Source organism: Dermacentor silvarum, chromosome 1 (assembly GCF_013339745.2).
Source record: "Dermacentor silvarum isolate Dsil-2018 chromosome 1, BIME_Dsil_1.4, whole genome shotgun sequence".
Lineage (NCBI taxonomy): Eukaryota > Metazoa > Arthropoda > Arachnida > Ixodida > Ixodidae > Dermacentor > Dermacentor silvarum.
Genome location: NC_051154.1, coordinates 146,538,500 through 146,563,450, shown reverse-complemented (window position 1 = coordinate 146,563,450; position 24,951 = coordinate 146,538,500). Strand labels below are relative to the sequence as shown.

General features: G+C 42.0%; 1 protein-coding gene across 2 annotated transcripts in view; it reads right to left on the bottom strand.

Moving 5' to 3' along the window:
- Positions 1-24,951, bottom strand: part of LOC119436214 (casein kinase II subunit alpha) — a 66,652-nt gene that overhangs the window by 31,758 nt on the left and 9,943 nt on the right. For both annotated transcript variants that reach the window (XM_037702998.2, XM_037702997.2), the window contains exons 3-5: positions 11,787-11,959; positions 5,585-5,696; positions 3,878-3,979 (exon numbers count right to left, since the gene is read on the bottom strand). In XM_037702998.2, coding sequence (XP_037558926.1) covers positions 3,878-3,979; positions 5,585-5,696; positions 11,787-11,881 — 309 coding nt within the window. In that variant the 5' untranslated portion in view covers positions 11,882-11,959. The remainder of the gene's footprint in view (positions 1-3,877; positions 3,980-5,584; positions 5,697-11,786; positions 11,960-24,951) is intronic.

Below are 24,951 nucleotides of genomic sequence, written 5' to 3'. Positions count from 1 at the left end.
AATTTAGTATTTCCTTTAATAAGGGCACACCATGCTGTATATTTTGATGTTTAAGTGCCGATGTTACCAATAACTTGCAACATTCTTGTTATGCAATGTTACGAGACTCCCAAGCATATGCAGCATCGTATTTTCTTGCCAAAATTTGTGAGAAATTTTCTGAGCATCACTTCGGTCGAGCTCTACTTTAAAGGGAAACTAAAGGCAAATATTAAGCCAACATTAAATGTTAAAATATGATCATAGAAACCTCGAAACGGTTGTTTCGTGCCAAGACTTATTTTATGAAAAAATTGTGTCTGAAGCGTCCGCGTACCTCTAGCGCCACCACTCCACCCTCCCGAGCGAGGAGTGGTGACGTCACGGTCTCATAGTGACGTTGTGCTGCCAGTGACTAAGTTAGTATACAGACTCTAGAGGAAAAGCTGGGCGAAAAAAGTGGGAACACCATGGGCACCGCCATGTTGCTACGACCCATTTTTGTAACGCTAAGAATATTCAAAATACTATTATGCAAAAGCAAACACTTACACGTATCACGTAGGCACGGACAACGTTTGAAGTTAATTCCGTATATTTTTCAGAAAGATTGGATGGCTATTTAGAAAATCTTGATGTAAAATGCACGGTTTCTGAAAGGCTGCGTTTGCAGGTGCCTTAACTAGATGGCGCTACCATACCGATGGAGGCTCGGGATCGCGTTAATTGTGCGCCTTGTTTGAATCGCTTCTCGTAGTCTGCGCCTGTGCGCCTGCACAGAGTAGCAACATTGCGGCACCCTTGCGGTTCCTGATTTCAATACATGGGCGCTATGGGCAGCTTTTCCTGTAGAGTAGGTCATACTCCATGGCAGGCGAGTAAAACGCCGCCCGCAGACGGCGCAACGAATTTTTTGTGGGAAATGGAGACGCGTGGCCAGAAAAAGCCAAGACAGAGCCGATGGCAGTGCGAAAGCGGAAGGAAAAGCGTGCGCTGAATTAACACGATGATCGTCGATGCTCGTCGCAACGGACCTTGTTGACGACACTTGACACATTGGCTCGCGATGCTGGGCTTGATTTCAGCGACTTAAGCTCCAATGAGCGTGACATGCTGCTGAGGGCTCGCGCTGCTGGCGTCGTCGTGTACTACGACGGTGGCCTCGACACCGGCTTTTCCGAGCAGGAAAGCAGCGCGGACTCCAGTAATGGTGCATCCAGACGAAGGATCGAATCCGGATTTGCAGGGCCGGACGGCGCGTCACGTGACCTCACATCAGTGATTTGCCTCGTCCGCGCCTCTTCCGTGAGCCGCGCGGACGGATAATGCCAAGCCGTTTTTCACATCCGGATTCTGGCGGGGGAAAGCCGGAGCTTGAACTTATAAAAACGCAGTGTCTGGCAAACTACACTTCTCTCCTGCTCGAGGACAGCCGCATTGCAGTCAACATCAGTACTTTGTTTGCTGGCGCCTGGTTTCAGTGCTTCATAGCTCCTGGTTTCGTTTACTTCTATGAACAATGAATTTGTGCGATGACGCCGCCTTTTATTTCATCCACATCGTGGAAGAGTTTCCCACTTTGTGGGACCTCAGCCGTGCAGGTTATGCGGACACCGTCACAATCAGGGAATAATGATTCTCTCCTGCAATGCAAAAAAAAAAAAGAAATCTCAGTCAACTGCTCGATAGCATACGACAAAAATGTAGGACGTGTACAAATACATCTGATATCTGGTTGTTTCAGAGCAGTAAATGAATACAGTATCAGCGAAAACCAATCACACTCAGTGGTGCCGTTAAGTGTAAACAGATCAATATTATCTCATCCATGGTAATGCAGAAAGTCGGTGGCGACAGCACGGTCATACAAAACTTGTGTACACTCGTGATAGACCTTCCACGTGAACCCTCTGGTTCTGCATTGGATATTTCGGGCGCGATTGAGCTTGTACGCTACCACACGAGCGCGCTTGAAGACACTTGTTTAGAGGCCTTCGATCAGCACCAAGCTCAGTTTTCAACTGATATACATTTACCACGGCGCTCTCCGTATTAACTTGGAAACGTGGGACACTTACCTGAAGCAAAGTACCGCAGTGTGACCAGCAGCACGGTGTAAGAGTAAATTTCTTACACCGTGGTTTCCGCCGATATGGAACGGTGCAGAACGGTATCCTGCCTTCGTATGCGGGGCCCCACGCGCGACAGCAGTTGCAGAAACTGTTCTCTGCCTACACGAAGCAGCCTCCAGTATTCGTCGAGGTCATTCTTCAGGAGCTCTTTGTAGAGCACGTTTTGGACCCCCAATTCTTTCCTTCCCATCCAGTCTTTCCGCTAACGATGCCATTTTCGTGGAAACAAATCGAAGTCCTCGTCAATCTCTGACAGAACAACAGCCATCGCGGCAAAACGTCGCTTTTTGCTGGCCTCCATTTTCTAGGAAGAAACTCTCAAACCAGTCTGCTGCTAGCCAGCGCAGAAGCTGCGGTCGAGAGCAATCCGGCTCGGTGGCGCTGTCATCTGCTAGGGCCTCGTCCGCCGTGTGGATGCGCTTGCAGCCGGACGGTCCGTGGCATAGTCGTCCGCGTCCGGTAAAAATCCGGATTCGGTCCTTCGTCTGGATGCACCATAATGCGACGTCGGGCGACGATGCTGGTCACCGTCTGGACATGCCGTCACGCGACCGTTTGGACATCCCGCGACATCACATGGATGTGGCCATTCTCTGCTGCTCGCAATTTCAAGTACGAGTTTAGCGAGCCATTAACACCTGCGCAGCACTACGTGATAATGGAATTCTACACGTGGCGCAGAGTCGAGCGAAAACGAAACCTTTACACCAACCATGTCGTTATCAAGGGTAATGCCAAAAACTTATTTTTTCTAAGAATCTAATAGAAGCAGACAAGTAGCATTTTCTTCCGTCTTATAATCCAACGAAATTATCTTTTTAATCGGAGTGGTTGAGTACTAGTGACATTTTTTTGAGGCGGCCTTTGCCTTCCTATGAGTCCACTCACACCTATGCACCAACACTATGCTGCCAACTAACTACACTACAGCTGTTCGTTGTGCATCATCTGCTCCATGAACCGCTGATGCCATACAGAGTTTCAGTGTTCGCCGCTAGGGTATGACACATCCACACTCCGATCATGCAAAAGGCGAATTCCTCCAGCTCAGAACCATTAACTGCAATGCAAATTATCCCCTTGACTCCCTCAGCTTTGTGCAGAACTCCAGCCATCCTGTGCTATCGCTCCCAACTCCATACAACAGCAACCCAATGACAACAATGGCCTGACAGATATTACAACTATGGTAGCAAAACAATGACACTTCATTGACTGCCATCTAGGGCAGCAATTAGCCGCCCTGGCAAGAGGAACACACAGGATGACTGTGGCGCTGAAAGCCACACTGCAAACTACTGCATCGCACATACTGCCTGCTACTGCCTTCGAAACAAATACGCAGATGCTTCTTTGAATGTGCATTGTGCACGTTACAAACCCTGAAGGACCTGCTGAGTTCAGATATTGTGCGACAGCTCAGTGGCTAGCTCTTCTGGTTCTGTGCACACTGCAGCAATGCAATAGATCCAACCCCAGCGGAGGCAGTGAGCAACCTTTTACTTTATATGGTGAGGGTGAAAGTGAGAGGTGTCATGAACAGGGCCTGACAACATGACAACTGAGTCAGGCCTTTATAATCTTGCATGGAACGTTTGTGATAAAAATGTAAGAAAATATATTTTTGAATTATCTATGTACAAGCAGGCCCCCATTTTCCGAAATGCCTCTCACGTGCCCCCAATATAACTGTGCGACGGCCCATTTCTGAGAAGCCCATACTGGCACATTTTAGCAGAACAAATAAATGCTGCATGTGAACTCACAACAAGGTCTTTGACGACTGCTTGCAATGTGACAATGTTTGGCCCTCCACGAAGGTTTTCCAAAATCTTGATCTCTCGCTTTATCTTTTTCTTCTTTACAGGCTGCACGTGAAAAAAAATATATACATAGACAAACAGATCGAGATGGGGAAATAGTATCTTCTAAGCACACAACTGATGTAAAAGATAGCAATCACAAGTCAGTATTTTAACTAATAAATGCTTGGAAAATGAATTAGGTCAACCATGCTATCTAGCTTAAATTTGTGAATCTAGAGGCCTACACAGCAATACAAAAGTAACTGCTACTAAGAACTGTAACATCCCTTAGCAGGGTTCATACAGGTTTCCAAGGCAAAAATTCAAGGATATTCCAGGACTTTCCAGGATCTGTCACAGGTTTTTGAAGGACTCAAAAGCGCTATCCAAAGTAGGATTTCTTTACTCTAACACTACCAAAAATGACTAGGTTTATTGCACTTACAATAAATAAATGTACATCACAATTACAATAAAAATGTCTAGCCTTGATAACTTCTCAAGATCACAACACAAAATGAATGCTTACAACAGCAGCTGAGATTTCTCCAGTATAGGCTGGGTAAAGTTCACCAAAAATATTCAAAACATTCAGAATAGGGTTATTACACTAAACTAAAAAAGAAATAAATGTACATCCCAATGATGTTAATAATGTCTAGCCTTGATCCCTTTGCAAGTTCACAACAATACCAAAAAAAAAGTTCACGAAACACAATGAATGCTCCCAACAGCTACTCAACTGCAATGCAGTATTAACTAGGCAAGTTTACCGTACATTTCCAAAACATTCAGTGTAGTCTTGCTACACATCCATTATATTATAAGAAATAAATGTACATTGCAATTTTGTAAAACATGTGCTTCATTTTTTAAGTCCACAATATTAAAAGTTAACACAACGAACACTCACAACAAGCTGCTCAGGCTTCTACAATATTAGCTGGGCTGGCTCAAACATTTCTAAGACATTCAGCATAGGTAATGTTATTGCACTTATATTATCAGAAATAATAATATAACTAACTTCTACCCAAAGGCACTGAGCATCAGCGGTAAAGTTGCTCCACTAGAGCTCTCTTTAGCTTCACCTCGCACGCAAGAGTGAAAGTGGGACAAGGCAGACCGATGGGCGACGAGTGAAACGTACGATAGGGTGAGGAAAGCAGCGTAAACACTGCCAGCCGAGCCAGCACCAAAGTGCGGCATGGGCCTCTTGCTTCGTTCGCAGTTTGACGCGGTGAAGCCTTTTATTTTTTTCCGTGCAGTTCTGCAAAACGGAATTATGTGTGCTCGCGCTGGCGTATTGTTTCTGAAATGGGGAGTTTGTCAGATCGACGCCAATCTACCACAGAAAGAAGGTCACAATGTCGATATCAGAGTGCGTTGCTCATTAAGTTCCAGGATTTTCAAGGAAGGAAAAAAATTCCAGGACTTTCAAGGGCCTTGAAAATGCACTTTTCAATTTCAAGGGTTTTCAAGGATTTCAAGGACCTGTACGCACCCTGCTTAGCTATTGTATTCAGCACTTACTACACCAAATCTTCACTTAACCCTCCTTTAAGCACTGCCTGCCACTGGCAAAACATGCAATTAAATTACATGTGACAGAAAAATTGAATCTGCAGCCTCAGTAATTAGCCAGGCAACACAAAGAAAATAACTTACCTTTAATATTTTAACTACACACTTCTCGTTGTTAGTGATGTTAATAGCCTCAAACACCTCGCTGTACTTCCCACGACCAAGCTTGCGGACAAGCTGGTAGTCATCTTGAACTCTGAAACCAAATGCATCAAGTTAGCTTAATATACAGCTCACACAAGTGTCATGCCGATACTAAAGAACTGCCATGGGGCCCACTGTTGCCAACTTTTTTAGTCCTATCAGTGCAATGACATTAGAGAAGTTGTTTTGCTGAAATCACAGAGTTTAGAAACTATTTTTAAAGATTGCACGCAAGATGCCACTTGAAGGCCTAAAAGCTACTAACTACGTTTTGTCACTGTCGTCACCCAAAACCGCGGCCTACATTTATCTACCCAAAGAGCTTTCACTCTATCCAAGGAGGATTGTTCAATCATGCATGTGCATTGTCATACTGAGCGTGAAATGGGCGTTGTGTAAAATTTGCTATTGTCCCGTGGCAGTATATAGGACCGACATACTCGTTTACACAAACATGAAAATGAAACCTTTCTGTGCATAAAGTGAGCCTAGGTTGCATACCTAAATCACTATCAGAAAGTAGCATATTGACAGCAGGAGAATTAAACAGTCACGGGACATTTAAGGCCAACTACAATGAAAGTTAACTTTGGCTAAATAATACATTTACAATACTATACAGGGTGTTTCAGCAAACACTTACATTGTTAAAGGTTGCCTGTCGCAGATAGCACAATTATAGTTCATGAGCTGGCCTACTGGAAGAGGCAGACGTTACTTGCACAAGAATTTGAAATGCACAATTGACTAATTAATAAAAATTCACTACAGTAAAAGCTCCTTAATTCGAACTGACTGTCACGGTCCAGCCACGCAACACAGGCGTTTATGGGTAAACCAACTCGTTATGTCGCACGCGCATCACCTCCTCCATAAATAATTCGAACTGTGCACCGCTGAACAGAGCGCCGCCACGTGGTGATAAAAAAGGAACCCCCAATATGTGGTTATAACGATAGTGTTGACCGAAAATAGGAGCATTTTGTCAGCCAAGGCAGAGCGGGCATGGCCTCCAAGACCAGAACATAGCACGCTCACTTCAGATTTTGGAGGCCATAGAGCGGGCCACTGAAAGCTAAGCCTGGCCAAACCAGCGGAAAATCCAACATGGCGACGTTCACAATCGGGTAGCATGGCAGGCGGGGCTCAATTTGACCAGAAAATCTAACTTTTCGTCCGAAAAATCGGTCGCAAGATTGCATTAACTCTATGGGAACCTTGACGGTGCATTTGTGAAGTCCGAAAAATCTGTCGGCGACTATAATGGAGGCGCTCAGTGTTGGGTGCCTATTTCTTTTAACTTCAAGGAGGGGTGAAGAAGCTATGCGTCACGTTCGCGCTTTGGAAGACAAACTGATGGCCATCGCTTTGAAAGAACAGAAGAAAAAAGTGATCAGATTATTTTGGGCAATAAATATTGTGAGTTACAAGTGCTTTCTAGCAACCATGTCTCAATTCTGGCTGTTTTTCAATGACTTTTGTTAGTTTGAATTTGAATTAACGAGCTATTACTGTAATTGTTTAATTAATTACCTGAAGGCCCATATTGCTATTTACAAATACCAGCTGTGGAGTTCTCAAGGCAGATCCCACTTGGAACGAATTCTCAGGATAGCACCAGTTTCGAGATACTAATTCCCGAACTTTGCGGAGAAATTCATTGGTGTTCTAGTTATTTTCACGCTTCAATGCATAAAACAATGTTTTTTAAGGTATGTCACCACCTTTGAAAAGGCACTTTTTAAGAAAAATATACATTTTCTCTTTATTAGATTTCGAGAATTCCCAAACATTCAAAAATGTACTGCAGAAAGAATTATGTTCTTATCTTATGTAGTTCAAAAGTTATAGCCAACTTACTAACAGCTGGCGAACGGTTCTGAAACTGAAACGAATGTGGTGTGGTAACAGAAACTGATAACTCAGCGAAAATCAGCGGCGTAAATTGAGATTTTTCTGTTATGTTTTAGATTGATACGTAAAATATTATTCAAAGACAATTTGTAAGGCTTCCTTTTTTTAAAACATTGCCCAAATTTCCGTAAGGGGGATGCCTGACGCTACAAGCGTTAAAAGTGCGTCTCTGTTGTTCACGTTGCGCGCGCTTTATGCTGCCGCTGTGAATGCTACTGGGATCGTCGTTTTTATAGCTATTAGGCAGTTTTAGCAGAGCGTTGCTTACGCTCCGCTCCGCTAACGTTTCACGCACACCGCTGGCTGCGTGAACTGCGTTGATTTGGCTTGTTTGACAAGCGCGTCTGCCAGAGACGCCGGCCACGCGCGCTCAGCACGACTGTAAAACGGCAAAGCAACCAGTAGACGCACCCAAACGCTCCGCTCAAATGGCTTCGTAGCGGACCGTGGGCCGCGTTCTTCGTTCCGCTGCCGATATGAGCGTTGTGCGCACGCGCATTAGCATTCCCGCTAGCGTTCCGCTGAGCGGCTCTGCGCGAATCGTTCGGACACGATGGTCTGAGCGGAGCGGACCGTGAACGCTCTGCTAAAACTGTCTATTATTTTTAGTAGCAACAGTAATAACATAGGCTGAACGTTTTTATAGGAGGGCATGGCCAAATTCAAGGTAAAAAGGCGATTGAAACAAAAGCTTCAATCAAAACTTTCGAAAAATAGAAAACATTCGAACAAAGATTCAAATGAAAGTGAAGCCGGTTTATGCTAACCTTTGTACGGATTTAAAGAAGTGCCTGCACGGAAAATCCCAAAATGTAACGAGAGTTTCAACGGTATGATATGGCAACGGGTGCCAAAGACGTCCGCGTGAGCCTGCCCTTTATTATGTGGCCTGCCCATCTTCCTTTTTGGTTTATATGATGCTGTGTGCCACTTCAAAGATAGCAACAGAAGTACAACAGATATTTTGAGGCAAGCAGGCATTGAACCTGGCCATCACACGCTCGTAGCATGTTGCACCAGTGACCAGTACCGTGTAAAGAAGGTCCAGCGTCAATCAACGGGTGAGGCAAAATATCTCCGCAAGAAAATGTGGGCTGCAACAAAAGCCAAAACAGAGCTCGTGGCAGCTAATAAGGGCCCTAGCTATGCACCTAGTGGATTTTAACTTATTAGGGCGTGATGATCTTCTTTGTGCAAGGATTGGAAAACTTTAATCTTGTTTTTCTCAAAACTTGATTTCTTGCACTTTCCTGTTGCGCAAACAGTTGTAACTTCAAAATCAATGAATCGTTTTCAACGAAACTTTGCACGCTCGTTCCTTTATTACTAGACTGTGCAACGAACTAGGATTAATGAAAATGAATGATAAGTTTTGATGTTCTCAAGTTTTATTCCAAGCAATGCAGACAAAAATGACACATTTTTTTGTTTTCTTTGGTATATTTACTGTATCTTGATTCCCAATCATCGGATGGCTAAGATCCTAGTTCGTTGCACAGTCTGGTTAGTTGGCTACCTCTGTGCCAAAAAGTTTACGATTCCTGCACTCCATTCGCTAGTTATGAATGTTCACGCAACAGCCAAGTTTGGGCAATGTTTTGTCAATAACAAATGCCAGTATAATTTTTTTCACTCTTTCTTGCTTTTGAATATCATTTAAAATGGTGCTTTATAAGGTCAATGTGAAATAAACATTTAATGGCCAAAACTAAAACTTTTTTTGAAAAAGGTGGTGACATACCTTTTAAAGAAAGCAACTGGAACGCCAATGAACTTCTCTGAAAACTTCGGGAATTAATATCTTAAAACTGGTGTCATCTTGGGAATTCGTTCAAAGTGGATCTGGATCACCTTGCGGACTACTCCACGGCTAAATTTGTATATCGCAATTGCACTAAGGTAATTCGTTAAAAGCCTACTTAGTGAATTTGTCAATCAGTCAATTGCACATTTCAAATTCTTGTGCAAGTAATTTCCGCCTCTTCGTGTAGACCAGCTCATGAACAAGAATTGGCAACCTTTAAAAAATTTTGAAAGTGTTCGCTGAAACACCCTGTATATACTATCGAAGCAATGTTAACAAAGCTGCAGAGTTGGTAACCAATTTTTCACTGACTGCCTTTAAACAGCATTTTATCAACTACGGTTAACGGACATAATGCAGATCGAAGAACAAGGCCTCGGGGATCTTTAGTGCACCACGGGCACCACCCAATCTCGGAAGTCCCATGCCCTGGCACAGTGCTGATATCATCTCAATGTTCTGGGTCCTATGTCAGTTCTGGCAAGCGGTAATGGCAGCATTTTTAAAGTATTTGTGTCAAAAATGACCGTTTTTTTAAGAGATTTTTTACGACACATGCCCTAGTATTCCAAACATAAAATTTTGCCTGGAGGCTGCCATAATATTATACAGTGGAATCTTGTTGATATGATTCTGCATAATGCGTTTTTTCCCCCCCAGTACGATTTGGTTGAATAATACGTCGGATGATGTGCTTTATTTACCGCTTCCTGTGAAGATCGTATTAATGAGATTCCACTGTAACTACGCTACGCCGATGGTTCAGACACCAAGGTGTACAACACTTCAGGAAGCAAAGACATGAGTGATGATGACTGAGATCAGCAGCTCCTTGGATGAAGACGAAGGAGAACTCTGAGGACGACATCACAAATGTGCGTCAGTCGACTAAAATTGACAAGAACAGCGTTCCGCCGAACCCTCCATGCCTTTCTTTTTTTTGGCTGTACCCTTTAAGTTTAAGAAGTTTATGGAACTTTCGGTAAGAAGTTTACCACAAGCTCGTTTGAATATACTGAGCATATTTTAGGCAATGAGCTGGTTTTGATGTTAGCAGGAGTGGAGACGGCCAAAGGTGTTTTGGAGCAGGAATTACCCATTTTGGAGCTGTTTTGATAAAGCTCAGGATCAGTGAAATACAGGCGGCCTAAAAAAGATGTTCTTCGAGTTAGCAGAAAAGCATTAAGGTACATACTTGTTGTGCCAACTGAGTGTGGCCAAGAAATAAAAATAACAGACGGCTTTACGGGAACTATGCTCAGTCTTATGTTGGTGGGTGTTGTTCATGCTCGTGAAGGCAATCTTTATCAACAAATAAGTAAATAATAATTAGGTGTAATAGCCAAATTTTATTAAATAATTAAATGTATTATTGGACAGACTCTGATGGATGCCAAGAAATGACTGATAACAGCATTTAAAGCAACCTAGGTCTTGCATAATCTTATTGTGACAAAAAGAAAACAAAGGAAAAGAAAAATGAGGCAAGCCAAAATTTTTTTGAATGCCACGTGATGATGCATCCCTGCGCCAGCTGTATCAGTGGTCTCAAACTCAAACCTGTCATATAGAACGCTGCAAACTTTACGCACATTCAAACCATAGCATCGCATTTAATAAGGCTCAAAGATAAGCACTTAAATTTATGCCAAAATTTACCGCCGCTCCTTTCCAATGCGATGTACTAGGCCGGTAGATGACAAGGTTTACGTTTGAGACTGCTACAATTCAGAGTGTACAAACACATTATGATGGTATATTTATTATTTTTTTTCTTTGTATTTTCAAAGGATTTCTTTATCACCAGAAAGAACGCTTGCACAAGACCTATAGCTTGCTTTTAACAGACTTATTGGTCCTTTCTCGACATATTTCAAAACTATTGCAGTGACACCATATCGATAAAATAGGTTCATAAAAATGAGCTAATTACATTTAAAGATTTAATCAAATCATTTCTATTTTCATCTGTTTCTCACAATTTGTGCACAATTAAATAAAATACCTGCGACTATCATGAATAATGGCCACCACAGAGTGCCGTTCACGTAAAGCTGTCCGCTATTTTTTATCCGTGGAAACATTTTACTTAGACAGCCGTTACTAACACATCACAAAATAAATGTGAAGTTACTTAGTCACTGCATGTGTGCCAATTTTTCAGCTCCTTTGCAGAGAAAATAACATTGACATTTTTTTATAAAGAGAAACAAGGGAAAAGTTCCCCAGCTTTCCACTCTGGATACAAAACCCAATATCATGGGCATTTTTCTCTGAACATTTTTAAAACAAGCTCCAAATTATTTTCGGCCCCGCCAAGGGTAATCTGAGCGACGATCACTGCTGATCTGTGGTCGAGAACTTTCACGAGAGCAAGCAGGGGGTTTGCCACACTGTACAAAGACGACGAGAAAATTCAATTACCCCCATTCGACAACGTGCGACTCGTAGTCCCAGTAGTCCCTCGGTCTGTGGGAATTGACATCTGTATAGACACGTGACCTGCTGGGCAAAGGCATCTGGTGGCCCCTGCTGCTTCCGAACTGCTTCCCTTGTTGCCCTGACCTCTCGCACAGACCGCCTTTGCCGCTCCAAACCTGCGCAAAAGGCATCAACAAAAGCCATTAGGGCTCAACTGCTTGATTGTTTGACTTCATTTCTCACGATCAGTAACTTTGAGCTGTAAAAAATTTTACACCAAAACATTAAAAAAAGCACATTCATGCCTAACTTGAGATAAACATACATAAGAGTACATTAAAACTGAGAAAAACCAATCACATACCTGCCTACCTGTGAACTTTATTATTTGTAAATATCTTTAATACACAACCTCAGTATTTCTTTTTTTAGTTTGCCCCTAGTCAACCCTCGAAACTAGCTTTTGTAGCACACACATGCATTCTACTAACACTGATGAACCTTTAGATGCAGCACACAAGCCGTAACAAACTGACAAGTGCATATTGTCTTTGAGATAACAATAACTTATGCAGCGACATTTGTTGTTGTCGATTTCACCTTCTATAGGAACTTGTCTAAATAAACCTGCTTGAAGCAAATACCCCTGTGGTGTTTTGTTTATTAGTAGATATCCGACAATATCTTCGCTGACGAATGAATGAATTTGCTTTGTGATCCAAATTTTTCATACAATTTGGTGCAAATTTGTAAAATTTTAGAATGAGCTCGAATTAGTTCACAAAAAAAGTTCTGGAGCGATATCTCTGGTTCTACTTATCCTATCACAATATTTTTTTTTCGTCAGACAAGTAGACAATTAGAGTGCAATATGCCTACAATATAAACGAATAATATTTCAGAAATTTCCATAAGTAATAATTTGTGCTGGGTGCTACTTATAGGTTTCTTTAGAAGTTTTCCATGCTCTAGCTTGATATGAAATAGGCCTAGAACACAATTCTTGCTGTTTTGCGATCTGTTAGTTCCAGATCATTTTTGTATGTCAATCTTTATTACACCATACACAGTTCAGTAAATACATATGAAATTGGCCTAGAATACTATTCTTCCTGTTTTGCGATCTGTTGGTTCTAGATCATTTTATATGTCATTCTTTATTACACCATACACAGTTTAGTAAATAAAATACCATACTTCCAAACAAGTTGTCTAAGAAACTGATTTTTAATTTTTTTTAATTTTTAGCTCATGTTACTTTGCCAGAAAACTGAATTTATATCTTAAATTAGCACATTGAAATACATAAATTCAGCGTGTTTCATCAAAATCTACCCGGACATAAAAAATTACTTTTGAAGTGCAGGGTCCCCCCCCCCCCCTAGCTTTTTAACTGAAGTTACTTTCAGCTTCCCCATTCTTGGAAAATTATTAAGTTCAGCGAGACAGTCCTAAAGTGCACAGAAATCTACAGGAACTGACAGACACTACAGCGGAAGAGCCACATGTAGACACCTAGTACAAACCTCTGGTTTCTTTAATCATTCACATTCCCTAGTCAGGCCCCGAAACTAGCTGAATGGCCTAGCTAAACAAAGGCTCTAGCTAAGCAGCAACTCTAGCTTAATCGTGTTTTGTTTAAGTCTGTACCGAACAACCAGAAAAAAAAAAAAGGATTACAGAGCTAAACAGCGACTAGTTGCTAACATCAAATATAGCAGCAGCATTCAAATCTCTCAACAGCAATCTTACTTGAAAAATCGTAATTTCATTGTTGAATTTACCATTCCCAATTTCCACTGCCATCAATCCCAAATGACCACTCAAAGCAAAGCAATGACCCAAAGCGATATACGAAGATATAAAAGGGGCATAACTAGTTCATTGCATCCATTTGCATTTGAACCATGTATAGAAGATTGGGTCTGATGGCCTAAAGCAACACAGCGGTACTGAGACACGCCAGTAGTGAAGGGCACTGGTGTCCTTCACTACTTCTGTGTTCTTCACAGTGCATGTAAAGTACAATACAAAAGTTTTCTTTTTTTGCATACTGCCCCTTTCAACATGTGGCTGCTGCAGCCAAAAATCAAACACGTAACCATCATCAGCAGAGGTTCAGCAGTCAAAAGCTTTAGCAACAGAGCTTTGACAGTGGGTGAACCATATGGCAAAAATGCAGAAGGCATGCGCGATGCGAAGCACAGGGAGGAAAGCAGGTCTATTTCGACTAATTCACTCCTGGCAGTTGCTGGGATCAGTGAAGAGTGCTGGAACATAATAACAAACACATCAAGAAGTTTGTAACTTATTCTTCATAAGCTATTAAAATAAAATTCTATTTATACAAAAGAATGGAACATTACTTTTCTTTTTTTCCCCGCATGGCGTGGAACATAAGGCAGTGGTTGTTTGGTTTCCAATGTGCTTATCTCAGCTTCTGTTTGCTGCACACTTCTTAATACTGCAGATTGGTCGTGGGTACGATGAAAGCAAAAAATGAAGGTATGAAAATTCAATCCAAGGAGCATTCAACCCGCATGGTAGAAACCCTATTGAGCATGCTTAAAACAGACTGTTGAAACAGACAAAATTCAGAATTCCACCACATTTCTAAAACGTGGAAAAATTTGCAGGAACTAAATTTCGTGAGATGAGCTGAGCCATTCATTTCGACAGACTGGAATTATCTGCTGAACCGATCTTTCACGCATGGCTGGCAGCATGTCGTGCAATTCACGACAACTTTTAAATTTCATTGCAGAAATTCCAGAGCGTAGATAAACTTGCAGAATGTATTCTAGCCGATAGCACAGCATAGCCCCGTGCACAATCTGCCAAACATGATGGCAATATATTTGAAGGCATTCGCTGTACACTGTATTGAGTACTTGTATTTTTAAAATTGAATTAGAATTCTCAATTAATGAAACAATTCATTATTTACCTTAATTTGTTCTATGTTTATAAATTTGAATACTAAAATATTAAGGTAAATGCGTGTGAAAATAAATAGAGAACTATATTTACACATGTACACGCTTGACCCCATTGTTAACAGGCCTGCTGCAACACAATTTTTCACACAAAATTTGCCTTCTGCTCTTTTTGTGCACCAACGCTGCTGCTGCTCTCCACGCAGTGAATTTAGGGCACAGGGTAAGGATAGCATTGGCAAATGAACACGCGCACCGAAAAGCAGCATACCAAAAATGTCTGTTTTAAAAATTTTTACCCTACCCTGTGCCCTAAATTCGCTTATTTAGCAATTCGCATGCACTTTCTTGCATCAGCAATAAGCTTGGAGAACAGCAGCGCCATTGGTGCACAAAGAGAGCGGAAGACAAATTTTTCGGTTGGTTTCAGTAAATAGTTTCAGAGCTTGTTTTACCATATGCATGTTTTTCGTTGTCTCCAATGGTTCGTAGCACCTTCTCGGGTTTTCCCAAAATCTCCACGCCAACTTTGTAACGTGAATGTCATCATTTATGAAATGATAAGGCAATAAACACTGCTTCCCAAGCGTGGGTTTCATTACAGATCCACGCAGAGCAAAGAAGAGGAAGAAAACTCTGATACTTGTAGTGCCTTCAATAAATCCTATTTGCTTAACGAGCCATACCAGCACAAGTAGTATTCGGCTGCTGCTATTCTTGAAGCCATGACGCCTGCTTACCAGCAGCTGGCTCAACCAGATCTAAACAGTGCCTTCAGGAGCTGACTCGGAACCTCAAGGAGTATGTCAGCCATGGTTTCTGGGTGTGAATGCCCGAAAATCCCTTTGTTGGTTTGTTGACGTCGAGAATAGCCACATTAGATGCGGGTTTAATTCGAAACATGGCAACATTGCTCCAATCCATGTTTTGAAGGTGTGTGGAATATCACCTTGGCACTATACTGTACAATGACTAAGTGAAGCTGACTCCCGTCAGATGTACTTTGCTGAATGTACCACAGGCAGATGACAAAGGAAGCCAGGCAGGCGAGACGGCAGGCTAAAATGAGAAATGATTCTGCAAAAGACTATTTGGCTGGCAGCTACTGAATAAATGCTTCATTAGATGACATTTTGAGAGTGAAATTCAAGTAGTAATGTTTTTGAACTTTATAGCTAAATATCTCAAAACAAAGTTTTGTCTTGCATCGGTACCCTTATGTAAGTATGAAAAGATAAGTAAGGCTAATTTTCTTTCTTGCTATATCTATCTTATACACTGATAGCTACTGTATCAGAATCACAGAGATCAATGCTTATATTTTGGTTCGATGATGTATGGTGTTTAATGGCGCAAGGGCCAGGTATGGCCAAAGAGCGCCAGGCCAGTGTTCATGAGTTGACAATGGAGCAATGAATTGCGAAAGGTAATGGGCCTAAAAAAGGGCCTAAAAAACAATCGCTGTAAAATTTACTTATTTATTTAAAAATACCTTACAGACCTCTAGAGGCATTGTGTAAGGGGGGAGACTACAATAAAAGATAAGTTATACAATAGTTAAAATACACATGAGAATACATATACAAAAAATACCGGGTAAGAAATGCGTTAATATACAGTAATATAGTGTTACAGTACGTACAAGGAACAAAGCGAACGCTTTTGGAAGTGACAGCTCATTCAGCAACAAAATTTCACAGACAAACATAATTAATAGAATTACAGAGCGAGCGAGCAAGACAGACTATAAGAAAGCAATATTTACCACGTAGTTGCACATTAATAACGGGAAAGTCATAGACAAAAATAATAAGTCAGGTTATGTGGAGTTGTTAGAAAAATGCGTTGTAAAAAGAAGCCGCAAGTTTTCCTGGTCCCTCTCAAAAACTATGGCGTTGGGAAGGTCGTTCCAAAGACGAATGGCTCTTGGAAGAGCAGAGTAATTAAATGAATTAGTCTTTCCGTAGATGCGCACGAAACTGGACATATTGTACAATCGCTGTAACCTGTAATGAGGAGTTTCAAGAGGCAGAACTGATGGTGCTGTGTTAAAGATGTATTTATGAAATAATGATAGCAGGGCTATATCACAACGATCATGCAAGGGCTGTAGTGAGTAAAGTTTAATTTGTGTGATGCCTTTAGTATAGTCATAACAACGTGAGATAAAACGCGCGGCCCTATTCTGAATCGCTTCGAGTTTTTCAATCAAATACTTTTGATGGGGAGACCAGACGGATGCAGCGTATTCAAGCTGAGGTCGAACAAATGTTAGGTAAGCTAGTTTACAAATATCTTTAGTAGAATTATGTAACTTAAGGCGTATGTACCCTAATGATCTCAAAGAATTGGCACATATGCATGCAATGTGCGTTCACCACGAAAGAGTCGAAGTTAGGTCGACACCAAGATATTTATATTGAGTGTCATGCAAAATAGTGATGTTATCTATGTGATAAGAAAACAGAGTTAGTATGCTTGCGGCTAAAAGAAATAATTTTACATTTAGACATGTTAAGCTTCATTAGCCAAGTGTTACACCACAAAGAAATAAGTTCAAGATCTTTTTGGGGGGTTGCATGATCATCGGCACTCTTAATGGAACGATAAAGAATGCAGTCGCCCACAACAATGCGCACGTGTGAGGAAATATTAGGTAAGTCATTAATGTATATTAGAAATAGTAATGATCCAAGTACGCTGCCTTGTGGTACACCTGAAGTAACGTGTGAAAGAGGAGAGTAAAAATTGTTAACTGCTGCGAATCGCTGACGATTAGATAGGAAACTGCGAATCCATGTTACTGTAAGAGAATCTAATTTAAAGCAGATAATTTCAAAATCAAGCGGCAATGTGCTACAAGGTCAAACGCTTTCAAAAAATCTAGAAAAGCAGTCAGTTTGTATATCCTCTTCCATGTTAGAATGTAAATCAGTTGTTAATTCAACTAATTTCATCTCACATGAGAAATTACTGCGAAATCCGTGTTGATTAGTAAAGACAAAATTTATTGGCTTCCAGGTGGCTGTAGACATTTAAAGCAATACATGTTCTAGCATTTTGCAGCATATAGATGTTAATAATATTGGACGGTAGTTTTCAGGCGCATATTTATTACCAGACTTAAATATGGGTATGACCTTTGCTATCTTTCAGTCCGACGGCAGCAGGCCAGTCTTTAATGATTGTCTGATGATGTGAGAAGGAATTTTACTAGACACTGTTACGGTGTTTTTGCGAATTTTAGAATTAATGTCGTCGATGCCACAAGATGTGGTTAGCTTTAGGTTATTTATCAGGGATGCAATACCTTCAACTGTTATTTCTATAGGTGACACATATCGGTAGTTTAATTACGGTACATCCAGCAGATCAGACTGATCTTGTGTGGTGAATATAGAAGAAAAATAAGTATTGAAAGTAGATGTGCAGTGAATATCTGGAAGGGGAGTGTTATTGTGCAAAGAAATGTTATTGTGGTCCTGATCTGGGCTTACAATGCGCCAGAACTTCCTGGGATTTGTTTTTAGAAGAGAAGGTAAGTCATGAGTGAAGTGTTTATCCTTAGTTGAAGACAGGGCAGAACAGTAAGTTTTTAAGCTTTCCTTGTATTTGTCCCAAGCTGCTTGCGTGCACAAGCGCTTAGCACTATCACAGTGGCGCTTCCCGTTTCGCAGTAAGGGTAGGGATCTGGTGAACCATGGGTTAGGTTTATCATTAGTTATCTTAATGAGATAACCAATGAGATGAGATAATTTATCATTGGTTATCTTAATAAAATGTGTAAAATATATATGTAATAAAATTATGGCAATGGCTAATGAGGTGCACTATGAACACGAAAGAACAAATTGCAAGGTAATGACAATAAGCGAAAATATATCACAGAAATCTTTTCAAAAAGCACTACTGCAAAGGAGATGGTTATGCGCAAAAAACAAAAAAACACGGACACAGAAGTAGACGGGGATTGCGCTCGTCCCCGTCTACTTCTGTGTCCGTGTTTTTTGTTTTTTGCGCATAACCATCTCCTTTGCAAGTATGAACCAACTCGCCCAGCAGAAAGTTTTACTAAGCACTACTGCCTTGACAGACCCTCAGAAACACAAGGGCCTGGAGGCGAGTGCTATGGAAAACTATTGCGGCGACATCCTCTGGAGAGAGGATGCGCTACGAAACTACTGGGCAAATATCATGCAATACAACATCGCTCAGAAAATCCAGGACAGCTTTGGTGTTAAAGAAAGGTTCGTCGCCAAGAAACATAGCGAGATGGAGAGGGAGATGGTACCAGTACGCTAGAGGAAAGTGCCTTTTTCTCTCTTTCGGCTTCCCTGCACTCCACGACGACGCGGAGCACGGTAAGCCTCTCTCCACATCTACCACAGGTTAGCGGGTCATTTCCAGTTAAGATAGATTTATGTGTGCCATATGTATGTCCTATTCTCAGACGAGAGAATAGGACATTAGTTCGTATTTTCGTAACGGGATGCCAGGGACCTATCTGTGGCCTAACTAAGTGGAGGTTATTGTTCGTTTCGGCATCCAACAAGTGCTTCCATCCAGTGGCTTCAAAGTTTCTTTCTCAAGTAGGACTTGATCTCTGGCAGGGATATCAGTGGTAGGGTTAAGAGCTCGCGATGTAGTTGATGTGGCCATTTGATCAGCCAGAGCATTGCCCTCGATGCACAGAGCAGAATACAGTTCAATAAGTACAGGGTTTTTGTGTCTATGTAGTCATGACGGCTTTTACGACGCTTAGGGAGTCTGCAAATATTATTGATCTCTTGAGTTTTGATTTGCCTATACTCTTCACAGCCGATAAAAGTGCATAGGCCTCAGCTGTAAAAATGCTTGTTTCCGGGTACAGTACATCGGACTCAGAGAACGATGGGCCGACTACTGCATAAGATACCCCTGCATGCGACTTGGAAGCATCAGTGCAAAACATAGTGCAGGACGAGTACTTGAACTGGATTTCTAGAAAATGCATCAGGATATGTGCCTCTGGAGCGTCTTTTGTGACCCCTACAAACGAAGTATCGCACTCTATGAGTTGCCACTGCCACGGTGGCACTGGCTTTCCTGTGACCATCAAAGTATTTTCAAGTAGTGGGATATCCATTTCTTCACTAATTTTCCTTACACTTGGTGAGAAGGGTTCGCCTGCTGTCGGCCGGTTATTGAAGAGTGTGGCCCTGGTCATATCATTTACAGTTGAAAAGGACGGATGTTCCGAGTTCGAATTAACATAGGTGAGGCTTAAGGATGACCGTTGCATGTCAAGCAACCACACGTCTGCCTCTACATACAGGCTTGCCACAGGACTTGTCCAGAAGGCACCAGTGGCTAGGCGGATGCCTAGATGGTGTACAGGATCCAGCATTCTTAGGGCACTTGGCGTAGTGGAATGGTACACTATGGCGCCGTAATCTAATCTTGTGAGTATGAGGCTCTTATACAAGTTCAAAAGACACTTTGTGTCACTACCCCAAGTGGTGTGTGACAACACTTTTAGAATATTCATTGTTTTCATACACTTGTTTCTTATATACCGTATATGTGCCACAAATGTAAGCTTCGTATCTAGAATCACAGCTAAAAATTTATGTTCTGTTTTTGCGGTCACACGTCCCTGCAACTCAATGTCAGGATTGGGGTGCAGACCCCTCTTTCTGGAGAACAGGACGCAGGTGGTCTTTTGTGGGTTAAGGCTAAACCCATTCTCGTCTGTCCACTTAGACACCTTGTTCAGACCAAGCTGAATCTGCCGCTCACAAACTGCAAGATTGCACGAGGTGAAACCTATCTGTACATCATCGACGTATGTAGAATAAAACGTGTTTCTTGGGATATACAGACACAAAGAACTCATTTTTACGATAAAGAGTGTGTAACTGAGCACCCTGCCCTGTGGCACTCCAGTTTCCAGCACAAATGGTCTTGATAGAACATTTCCCACACAAACACGGAATATGCGATGAGATAAATAACTTTCTATGACATTTAACATGTTACCATGTATACTAGCGTGTGAGAGGTCTTGTAAGTATTCCAAACCGCCACGTGGTATCGTAGACTTCTTCCATATCAAGGAATACAGACAGAAAGAACTGTTTGGGGACAAAAGCTTCGCGAATTTGCGTCTCAATACGTATCAAATGGTCGGCGGTGGATCGACCCTCTCGAAACCCGCATTGGTACGGGTCAAGCAGTTTGTTTGATTCGAGGAAATGTATTAGTCAGCGGTTTATCATTTTTTCGAACAGTTTGCAGAGGCAGCTTGTTAGTGCTATAGGCCGGTAACTTGAGCAGACGATGGGTCCTTGCCCTGCTTCAGTATAGGAACGACAATGACCTCTTTCCAGGCAGAGGGGACCTCGCCAGAGGCCCATATAGCATTGTATAGGGAGAGGAGAGTTTTTGTTTCATGGGGAAGGTGTTTCAGCATTTGATAAACTATGCCGTCAGAGCGTGGGGCAGACTTCTTGCAACAACTAAGCGATGCATACAGCTCAGCAATGCAGAATGGCTGGTTGTATGCCTCGTCTCCGGTACATTTTCTTTCTAGTTTGTTTTTCTATTGTAGCCTTGTCTCTTTTAAATGTTTGGGAATAATGAGATGAGCTGGCCACATGTTCAAAATGTGCTCCCAGGCAGTTAGCTTGGTCTTCCAGACTGTCGCCTTGTGTTTACCAACGCGAGTGAATAAGTTTGTAGCCCTTTTATCTTATTAACTTTCTTCCAGACTCTGCCCTCGTCTGTATACGAGTTGATGCCTGATAAAAACTCCCAACTCTCTCTCCTGGCCTGGTTCCTGGTTCTTCTGCCCTGCGATTTTATCTTCTTAAAATTGACAAGATTTTCCGCAGTTGAGTGGCATAGCAACCCTCACGCTTAGTTCTGTTTCCCACGAGTGTTCCAACATTCGTCGTTCCACCATGGGACACTGCGTTTGCAGGTCGCACCACTTATTTCAGATATACATTCAGAAGCAGCGCCAATTATGAAAGATGCAAGATACTCGACAGCAGCATCAATTCCCAGTGAAGATATGTCAGACCATGAGATACTACTTGTAAGACTTTGGAATTTCTCCCAATCTGCCGTATCGAACTTTTACCGGGGGAGCCTGTGGTGGAGGTTCGTTTTGTAGTGGTGATCTAAGCAGTATAGGGAAGTGGTCATTCCCGTAAGGATTTTTTATAACTTCCCATTTAAGTTCAGGAAATATAGACGGGGAAGCTACACTGAGATCAATGGAAGAAAATGCGTGGTTTGCAAATCAGCGAGAAAAGAAATTGTTCGATTAGGCGTCCTCGCGCATCGATACGATTCGCCCCACAAACTGGTCGATGCATTGAAATCGCCAAGAATGAGGTAAGGTTCTGGTAATTCATCTATAAATGACTGAAATTCATGCTTATGTAAAGGATAATGTGGGGGTATGTAGAGCCAGCAAATGGTTATGAGTTTATCAAGTACAGCACGAGTGGCTACTGCCTCAAGTGCCATATTCAGTGGAAGTTGCTGACAGGCTACACTTCTGTCGAGTATGATGGCCACACCACCAGATGATGCAGCAGAATCCTCGCGATCTTTTCGGAAAACAATATTCTGACATAGAAAGTTGGTGTTTCTGGTGTGTCCAAGTGACATTAACATTAATGTCACTTGGACCTCCGTTACTATGCGATAAATGGCGCCAAAAACAGTGCGGATCGTGCTTCATAAAATTAGTGTCACATCACAGTAATTTGCTTTAGCAGCAGCCATATTTGTGTGCAATATAGAGCTTAGCAGCGAAATTTTATTAGGATCTTTTTTTGACTTCTGTCTCTCACGGTTAATTTTCCGCTTGAAATGTATAATTTCGCGGGTTATCCATGGGTTATGTTTATTTTCTTTTTCCGAGTTGGCACAAATCTGTTTATGCAGTGAAAAACAATATCTTTAAATGTAGTCCACATCGCATTGACGTCATCCGTCGAATTGAATCCACCAAACACAGCGAAAGATGATCAATAATGCTCGTGTCATCGGCTCTATCAAAACACAGAACATGCGTAGTGCTACCAGCCTTCGGGTATACAGCGGTACGCTTTATCTCCACAAAAACTAGCTTATGATCCGAGAGGTCGGTTTCAACCAATACGTCATAGTCTTCAAATCGCTCGTCTAGGAACACCAAATCTAATATAGATCTTGATTTCCCAACTACGCGTGTGTACTCGTGAACTACCTGTTGTAAATCCTTACTGAAAGCTATTTCTAGAAGTAGTTCACAATGGGCATCTTGGCGAGGCTGAGCGCTAAGCTTGGACCAATCAATCCCTGACAAATTGAAATCCCCAGCAATAATTGTGACAGCTGTGCTTTTTTAAAGCTTTCTAAGTAAAGCTGCATACTTTCAAGATAGGAAATGGGGATTTAGGGGGTCTATAAACAGTTCCAAGGATTATCCTTGTTTTATCTTTATATAATGTATATATCTTTATCTTATATTATTATATAAGATCTTATATATAAACCCAAGAGAGAGGGCACCTACACAAGGTTAACCCAAGCCACCTATGAAAAATGAGGAAGTAACAGGAGAGAGAGGTGACAGGACAGTGAAGACAGAAAAAAATGAGAAGAGAAACATCGGAGAGGGGGTCAGGAAAAGGAGACCACCGATTTCCCCCGGGTGGGTCAGTTCGGGGGTGCCGTTTATGTGAAGCAGAGGCCAAAGAGGTGTGTTGCCTCCGCCGGGGGGCCTTAAAGGTCTAAACACCCGGCATCGGCTCAACCCCCAGGATCCCCCTTACCCCAGGCACGGCTAAGCCATACATGGTTAAACATAGGAGGGTCCAACCCCCGTGTGCTTGGGTACGTGATGGCGCAACTCAAACGCCTGCTTGCGCAGACGCCCCTGCGGGAACGTTTTGGTTCGAGAAGGGCATTTACGTCCAAAGGAAAGACAAATCGTGTGGGGTTTCAGAGAAAAATTATTAAGAATATTTTAGCTGTAGAGTAATGATTCTGGTACAGTTACTCGCACAGTCTATTAAAAAAATAACAAATAAAATTACATCTACATTATAGTGCTACCTGTAGCAGAAAGTTGTACTAAATATGCCTAAAAAATACATTGCAAGTACAGGGCTTACCTTGTGCTTACCTTTCTTACCTTCAGAATGCTTTCAAGCAAATAAAAATAGCATCACCCCCCCCCCCCCCCCCCAGAACAAGTCTTTGGCATTAAGGCACTGCAATTACTTTTTATGTTTAGCAAGGAGAAATTGCCAAAAAACCCCTTAAGAAGTACTCATGAAATTTATTTTCAGACTTTAATACCTTCTGAACCAGAGTAGCTATCACATAATTGAAATCAGTGTGAAAAAATAATATATACAGTGAAGTTCACTTCAGATTGAACCAAAAATTTAAAAATTTGTAGAACCCACGTCCCCCCCCATAATTGAGCCGTAAATTCCTCAGCAAACTGAGCAGTCAACAATGTACGTGCCTTTTTTACAAGAGCCCCGTCCAGCACATTCCAAAACAGGTCACTAAACAAATCGCCCTTGATAGACTGCTTGATAGTATGCTCTACTGTGCTTACACGGGCAAACAGTTCTGATAGGTACATGTGCAAGGCTGCCACTGACATATTTGCGCTCAATAACAAGAATATCCGCAAGGGGCAGGGAATTCTGGCTACCAAGTGCTTCTCCTTTACAGAATTCACAAAGCATTGCCTTATTGACTTTAAAAGCCACATAGCCAGCCAACCCCATGTTTGCAGAGCCAACAGGGAAAAAATTCAAGGGGCACTTAGTTATCCCTATATGGATGAATAAGAAAGCATTGCGGCCACATCAGCAGAAGCGCCGTGATATCACTTGACCAATGGTATTGTTCACAGGATATGCACAAAGCAAGATTGTGGGTTCGACTCTCACCAAAGGTCATGGGTTCGATAGCCTAAATTAACTATCTTAACACCAAAGGTCCTGGGTTCGACTACCACCAAAGGTTGTGGGTTCGAGTGCCTTAACGCCAAATGTCGCGGGTTTGACTCCAACCAAAGGTCGAGGGTTCAAACAAGCTGCACCCGCTTTCAGAAGGAGTTCTGGAACTACATTTGCATCTGTAAAGGCTGGTTTGCACAAGCGGCTACAGCCAAGTATGCACCATGGTCTCATGTTTCTCACGCTGCTTCTACAACAAAAAGGTGCTGTCCATTG